The sequence below is a fragment of the Nannospalax galili genome, unplaced genomic scaffold, assembly GCF_000622305.1.
Source record: "Nannospalax galili isolate Female #2095 unplaced genomic scaffold, S.galili_v1.0 scaffold247, whole genome shotgun sequence".
Classification (NCBI taxonomy): Eukaryota; Metazoa; Chordata; class Mammalia; order Rodentia; family Spalacidae; genus Nannospalax; species Nannospalax galili.
Window position 1 is genome coordinate 185,325 of NW_008356952.1, and position 8,332 is coordinate 193,656.

Here is an 8,332-nt window from a genome sequence, read left to right on the forward strand (position 1 = left end):
ATTGAATATGTCAATGCTGTTGTAATGAAATGCTTCTTCTAAGTATGTGGTTATTAAATAAATAATTTTTTAAAAAATAAAAAAATAAAAATGAACCTACTACATGACCCAGTTATTCCACTCCGTGGCATATACCCAAAGGACTCATCCTATTGTAGACACACTTGTATAACCATGTTTGTTGCTGCTCTTTTCACAATAACTAAGAGATGGAAGCAACCTAAGTGCCCCCCAACTGATGAGTGGTTAACAAAAATGTGATATATTTACAGTGGAGTCCTATTCAGCAGTAAAGAAAGATGAAATAGTGAAATTTTCAGGTAAATGGATGGATTTAGAAACTGTTATACTAAGTGAAGTATCACAGACTCAGAAAAATAAACAATGTATGTTCTCCCTCATATGTGGATCCTAGCACCAAATCCTTTTAAATTCCATGTTCTTTTAACAAGTTTTTTAAACTAAGTCATCATTACATGGAATGTCTAAAACAAAAACAAAGCCTAATATGAAGTACACACAGTTTTCACAAAGATACATATCAAAGATTTTACCCTAAGTCTGCTTGACATTTATGACTCAAGAAGCTGCCTAAAAAAAAGTATCCTAACTTAGAACACTGTAAAACATGCTCAAAGAAATGCAAGTCATAATCAACCTCAAAGTTGCAAATTTAAAAGAAAAACTAGTGTTTATTCCACAGTAAATTGTGAAATCATACTGAAAATGCTTCATAGTTGATGAGAAGTATAAACACATATACATGAAGGGCTCTAACAGTCAAGTATATAAACACATCAGTTCATTTCTTACGGATGGAAGGCACTTTCTCCTAACTTCATTCTCAGCTGACATAAGCAGCAGCTCCAGTTCCTTTATTTTCTTTTCCTTATCAGGATCTTCATCAACAAAAGGTTGCTAAAATAAGTTAAGCAAAAGAGAAAACAACTTATACAACTGCTTTAAAATAGTGTTTTCATTTTTATTTTCTTCTGTGCAACCTACAATAAAGCTTATGGCTGTTAAATTCTTAATCCTATCAAATATGTCATAACCTGAAATTTAAAACTGGAAATATTTTCCATTTAATAGAAAAAGATTTGGGGAAATGTGGCATATACCTATAATCTCCACACTCTAGAAGCAGAAAGAAAAGATGATTGCAAGTCTGAGGCCAGTCTGAACTACATGGTTAACACCCTGTCTCAAAAAAAAAAAAGAGAGAATTATCAAAAATAGAGCTGAGGGTATAGTTCTGTTGGTGGAGTACTTTGCCTAGTATGCACAAAGCCCTGGGCACCACTCCCAGCACCACATAAAACCGGGCAAGGTGACATACAACTGTAATCCCAGCACTGGGGAGGTAGAGACAGGAAGACCAGAAGTTCAAGGGCATCCTCTGTTTGGAGTGGTTAAGGAACCTTTAGGAAGTGTAGCCTTACTGGAGGAAGTATATCACTAGGGGCAGGCTTTGTGAGTATAAGCCTTGCCCCACTAACAGTTCCAGCTCCCTGCTTCCTCTGTGTGGCTGAGATGGCCATGCTTCCCCTCCATTACAGAAACTCCCTCTGGAACCATAGTCAAAATAAACTCATAAATTGCTTTAGGTCAAGATATTTTATCACAGCAAGCAAAAGTAACTAATACAGCTACATATCAAGTTCAAGCCCAGTGTAGGTATATGATGCTATCTCAAAAACAAAACAAAACCCTAAAAACTTATCAAAAACGCATGTCCAGAATATTTTTGTTTATTAAACTATAATATATTCTACCCAATTCAGCAAATTTTTCAATTATTTAAGTTCCAAGACTGAACAAATCACTACACAGGTGCTGCCAATCACTTCATATTTTTGCAGTTTATATTCTTCAACCCATTTGTACCTTTTCCTTTAGTTTTATAATACTCAAAGCAAAAAGGCAGCAATATTTTTTATCCTAGTTTAACAGACAAGAAAATGGGCACTATTCAGCTTCTAAAACTAAGCTGAAAGTTTGGGGGGGCAGGGGGGTTGTGACACAGTCTTGCTACATAGCCCAGACTAGCCTCAAACTCACAATTCTCCTGCCTTAGCCTCCCAAGTGCTGTGATCACAGGCTGTACCCTATCACCAGGTTTCCCTTTTTTTCATTTTGTTTGTTTTTTGTGTTTTTCTGTTGTTTTTCTTTTTTTTTTTTTTTTTTTTTTTTTTTTTTTTTTTTTTGGATGCAGCCCCAGCTATCCTGGAACTCACTATGTAGACCAGGCTTTTGAGAGAAGGTCTTATTCTGTGGCTCTAACTAAACTGGTACTTTCTATGTAACCCTGCCTGTCTTAAACTTGTGGCAACCTTCCTGCCTTAGCTTCCTAAGAGCTGGGATTACAGGTGAGCACCATGATGCCCAGCTCATCCTTTGTTTTTCTGATACAAATAAAACTTACCTGAATAAAGGCAGAAGTCTGAACATGTTCAACACAATTGTCATCAGGTGATACATATTGATAACCAGGGATCTGCAAAGTAAGTAAAGTACTATTATCCTACATATAATACACATTTTCTTAAAATCTAAAACCAGGAAAACTTGTGATAAAATGTCAACATTAAAAAAGTAGAAAGTGCCTAATAATTTTGAAAATTAACAATTGCAATAGTTTATTACCTAATAACTGTATCATCTGTCTCTAGAATCTACCAATACAGTCATAAAACACTGGAAAAACCCTACATTTTATGTTTGTTTTATTTGGTTTTGTTTACTGGTTTTTGTGAGATAAGATCTCATTATGCAGTCCAAGCTGACCTGGAGCTAACCATGTAGGTGAGGCTGGTCTCAAACTTGTGATCCTCCTGCCTCAGCTACCCCAGTGCTGAAATTACAGGTGTGCACCACCACACCCAGCTTCTGAGCCTAGTTCTATTAGTCAATCAGTCTCTTACATTATCCACCATGTATTTTAAAAAAGTCTGCCATAGAGGGTTGCTCTATTTTTTAGAAAAGACAATAAACTGTGTTCCTATAAGTATCACCACCCTATGCCAATGTCTAAGTGAAAAGATAAGAAAAAAGGGCTGCTTTTATACTTACAATAGAAAAACAATCAAAATCACTCATGTATTTTAATAAGACACTGACAATTCACTAAGCATCATTCTGCCTTATTTCTAAAGCATCTGTAGTAAGAATTATGAAATTGTATGTGAATTTAGTAAGCACTAGTAAAAAGAAATAGAGAAGGTATTTGTAAAACTCTGAAAATCAAATAAATATGAATTGCCTACTTTCTATAATGGCCTACCTAAAACACTATCTAATGAAAAAATATTACATATAAGTTCTAACATAGAACTTAATTATGATATCTGAGTATCACCTATCACTCAACTTGGTAACTTCAATAAATGAGAAACTTATCTTTCTCAATCTTTTCATGAAAATCTGCCACAGTTTTTCAAACCATTTTTTCTTTATGTCACACTTTATAAGTAAAATTAGAATTAGTTTCTTACTAGTTTAAATGTAAATATATAAAGCTTTCTAAAATTATTAAAGGGGAAACAGTTTTTAAAATATAAGAAATATCCTTATCTTTCCAACATATTTGGATTGAGACTGTCAAATACTCCTCTGGCAACAAGTAATTTTTAAAATTATCTTTCTATAAATGAAGAAACTTTAAATGGTAACCTTCCTAAGACAGAAATAGAATGATGCAGTTTATAGTGCTGAAACCTAGGACAGGACTCTGAAGGAAAATGTTAATAAACGTTAAAAACCTTGAGGTTGAGCATCAGCAGATAACTATTATCTTCTCTTTTCTATTCATAGACTAAGATGTAACTACTCTAAGTCGTTCTTTTAAAAGAATAACTTTTAAAACTTATTAATGTTCATAAAAAGTAAAATGAAATTAAATCTAAGGCATGTTAAGCATAGACTTTTAACATCTTGCCCAATTTTATCTTTTGGTAGATTTTACAGGTCTTAACAGTCTTTACACTTTATATGAAAAGAACCAAGAATTGCTCATCATAAATCTATAACATAATAGATAGCTAGGAAAAGGTAAACCAAGTTTTATGAAAAATCCTAAACAATTTTTTTTTCTTTTGAGACAAGGTCTCCCTGTGTGGCACTGGCTAGCCGAACTCTCTATGTAGACTAGACTGGCCTTGAACTCACAGAGATCCACCTGCTTCTGCCTCCCAAGTGCTGGGACTAAAGATGTGCACCACCATGCCTGGCCTAAACAAATTTATTTCAGATAGGAAAATGTACATTGTAAGGGACAACACAGAGCATACCCCATTTTGAGCCTGGGAAATCTCTAATGACAGAATGAAGTCTGAAATGACCCAAATAAAAAGCAAAGTTGAATAAGATCAAAGAACAACTATTTACTGTCTCCCAAAAGAATGTTAAATGATATTTTTGCTATTTCTTCTCTAAATCATTTTATACATACCTATGAGATAGGCAATACTACAATTATATAGAACATCATTTGAGTGAAAGCTACAACAGATATTAAAGTACATGTTTAGATGTCAAAGGAATGAATGCAAAGAATTAAAGGCATTAGTCAAGAGCACATACTTCATTTCTTAATGTGAAAATCACATATAAAAGGAAGTATTTTAATGAAGTTTTTACTGACATATTTGTCAAAATTATGGCATACTTTTTAAGTTTGTAAATTTAAATGTCTATCTGCATCCCTGCCCCCCATATGAACTTTTACTTGTCCTAAGAAATCAAGAACCTTTCCTATACAGCTACTAAAGAAATTGTTTTTAAATAATAAAGGTATTAAAATATATGTGCCTGAACAGGTATGTAAAACTGATTCTGGGTTTGCAAATGGTCCATAGTTGCACAAGGTTTGAGTTGAAGTTTTGATGAAGATCGTTCTGATTTTATTCCATCTTGTAAGTAGCCTTCCTGTTCCACTTTTCTTCGCATAGTAGAATTCCAATGATTTTTAATAGAATTATCGGTCCTAAGAAATGAAAATGTATAAATTTTAAAAGGAAATTTAAAAAGGATTCTACAGATTTTAATACTGCATAACTTGCACAAAATACATAAAACACATTTTCACAACTGGTAATATTAGACACCTAAAAAATTCTAAAGATAAGCTGTGTTTCTGTGGTAGGCATAGCTCTAAGCACCAGAGATATTACAGTGAATAAGACAAAGTTCTTGCTTTCATGGAACTTGAATTCTCACTGAAGGCATGGCAACAGGTACAGAAGACCACAAAAATACCATTGCAATGTGGATCATGGAAACAGGATGAGAAGTGAGTAGGGTAATTTCAGTTAGATGGCCCAGGAAGGCCTCTGGTGAGGTGACAGTGAAGCTAAAGATCTAAATGACAAGAACGAACCAGTATTACAAGAACAGGAATAAAGTCATGCATAGTATCACCAGTCCCAGCACTTAGGAGGCAAAGACAGGAGGATGTGGGAATTTGAGACCAGCCTGGGCCATGTAGTAAGAACCTGTCTCAAAAACAAAATTCCAGACAAAAGGTATACCAGGTACAAAGACTGTAAGGCAGGAAAAAAAAAAAACATGGTCAAGAAAAGCAAAATGTAGGGCTAGAGATAGAGCTCAGTGTTAAGAGTGCCTGTCTAGTTGTCTCTCATGAGTGAGGTTGTGGGTGCATCTTCAGTACTACAAATTACGGATTCCAAGAATTCTATTATTACTTCTTAGAATAAAATATTTATACAAAAAGAGTTCACTGGCCCCCTTTTTCCCTAAGTTACCTTTTATAACATGTAAATCTTCAACTTAGAGCTATTTTTTCTTGTCTTTTTGTTGATTGCTTTTTGATAGGGTCCCCCTAGTCATAGCCCACCTGGAAGTCACAATGTGAACCAGGATGGCCTTGATCTCACAGAGATCCACTTGCCTCTGCCTCCCGAGGGCTGGGATTAAAGGCGCAAGTCACAACACCCAGTGCTACTTAGAGGTATTTATAGTATAAATTCCATCTGCATAAATATACACTTACTGAAAACCTACTCTGTTAAAGCAATAAGCTAGGTTCTACACGAAGTAAAAAGATGTGGGGCTGGAGAGATGGCTCAGCAGTTAAGAGCACTGACTGCTCTTGCAGAGGACCTAGGTTTGATTTCCAGCACCCACATGGCAGCTAGCAGCTGTCCATAACTCCAGTTCCAGGGGAATCCAATGCCTTCTTCTGACCTCCACAGGCATTGCATGACACGGATGCACTTACACACATGCAGACAATACACTCATACACATAAAATAAAAATAAATAATTTTTTTAAAAAGTAAAAAGATGTATAAGACACTGAAAATATCAGAAGTCTATATTCCAGGGTCAGTAACTTGGATTAAAAAATGTAATATTGTGCCTTAATTTCCTGTGAAACAAAAACATTGTTTGCTTTGCATATTTCCAAAGTATATAAAGATGAACTAGGAATGCATATAAAAGCAGTTTAGACACTATGAAGTACCATATAGAGATTATAGCAATAAAACACAAGTGTGTATATTCTGAAGATATGAAATTGCCCAAAGTTGTTGGTCTGCTGTACTGAAGACTATTAGGAAATATTTGAGCCAGTATAATGAAGAGTATGCTTAGTACATCTGAAAAGTACATTACTTAATATACTTCTCTGAAAGAAATGCTATATTTCAGTTACAGAGATTCAACTATTCCCATGTTTTAAAGTATACTATGAATAAGAATTGAATTTTCCTATCACACTTTCACAGTAGCTTACTTCAGCCAGTATAGGTACAATTCCCTAGTCTTCTGCACAGTATCAAATATAAAAGAAATCTCTAATTTAGATTCCATTTCAACCATTTGTATAGCAAGGCTCTGCCTAATTGGCAATGATATGTAAACATGACTTTTGGAGTATATTAAATGCTTACATAGTTCTAAAGATCTATCATTTCATTCTAAAACTAATCAATTCCTAACTGCAGAATTTATTACAAATGGTCCCAGATGGATACTTTCCTATGTAGTCTAAATTTTAATTTTAAATAACAGTCAGAGGGTACTTGCAAATATATTCAATAGTAAGGTAATAAAGATCATGTTTTAGCACAGAAAAATGTATATATATTATTTAAGCACCTTCCAGGAAGTAGTTTGGCAATTTCTGCCCAACGATTTCCCAACCGCTTATGTGCTTCATAGATGATCCTGTCTTCTTCTTCTGTCCAAGAAGATTTCTTGACCTCAGGGTTCAGATGATTATGCCATCTTTCTCTACACTGCTTGCCGATTCTTCCTTTTAAATGTTTTGCAATTAAAGACCACCTTTTTGGTCCATATTTCTGAACTAATTCAATAACCTAAGAAGCAAAAGCAAAGGTTGAAAAAGCATTACCTCAAGAGAATTTAGAAATGTAACTCAAGAATATTAAGGTTGGGGTTATTCTCAACCATACATTTGCCTAGCATGCAAAAAACCCTGGGTTTGATCCCCAGCATCTCAAAAACAAAACAAACAAACAAACAAAAAACACAACCCCGTCACTAAGAGTGTCATTTTAAATAAATTCATTAAATTTTAGCCACAACTATAATTAAAAAAATAATTTTAATAGCTAATCCTTGAGCATTTGACAAATTCAAAAATCAATACCCAATGCATCAAAAACCCAAGGGACTCATAAGTGACTGATAAGTTAAAACCACTTTCATACACATTAACTTAGAATAACTATAGAAATTTTTGAGATTTGAGATGTGTCTTTACTACTCTTACATCTTTCAAAAAGAAAAGAAAAGTGAATGAAAAAAAAGAGAAAAGCTTCAGCAAAAAGTTAAATAAATCAATTGGAAGCAGGAAAGATAAACAGTGGCTTTTTACATCCTCCTTTCTGAAATTGAAAAAATACAGATCACACATTCTTTTTGCCACATTTCAAGTTTGCTTAGATTTTACCTAAAACTACAGGAATATTTCATCTCCTCAGCATACTTCACTGCCACTTTTGCCCCACTGTCGAAAAGCACACCATAACCATACACTTAGCATTTTCACTCTATGTATCTACTTATGTTTAAAAAATAAAATTTAAGGATTAAATGTACATTTTGCTTTGCTTTGGGTTTGTTGTTGTTGTTTGTTTTGGGGTTTTCTCTTTCAACACTTGGTACTGAACCCAGGGCCTATGCATAGCTAGTGCTCTACAATGAACTATATTCCCAGTCCTTTTCTTACAGGATCTAAGTTTCCCAGGCAGGACTTGAATTTACAATCCCCCTGTCTAGGTCTCCTGAGTAGCTAGGATTACTGGCCTATGCCAACAGGCCCTGCTATTAAATATGCTTTAA

At 34.4% G+C, this 8,332-nt stretch overlaps 1 protein-coding gene across 2 annotated transcripts in view; it reads right to left on the reverse strand.

Moving 5' to 3' along the window:
* The window catches only part of Mybl1 (MYB proto-oncogene like 1), a 46,933-nt gene that overhangs the window by 22,954 nt on the left and 15,647 nt on the right, over positions 1–8,332 (reverse strand). For both annotated transcript variants that reach the window (XM_029557010.1, XM_008854764.3), the window contains exons 5-8: positions 7,124–7,344; positions 4,810–4,984; positions 2,426–2,497; positions 814–918 (exon numbers count right to left, since the gene is read on the reverse strand). In XM_029557010.1, the coding sequence (XP_029412870.1) occupies positions 814–918; positions 2,426–2,497; positions 4,810–4,984; positions 7,124–7,344 (573 nt within the window). The remainder of the gene's footprint in view (positions 1–813; positions 919–2,425; positions 2,498–4,809; positions 4,985–7,123; positions 7,345–8,332) is intronic.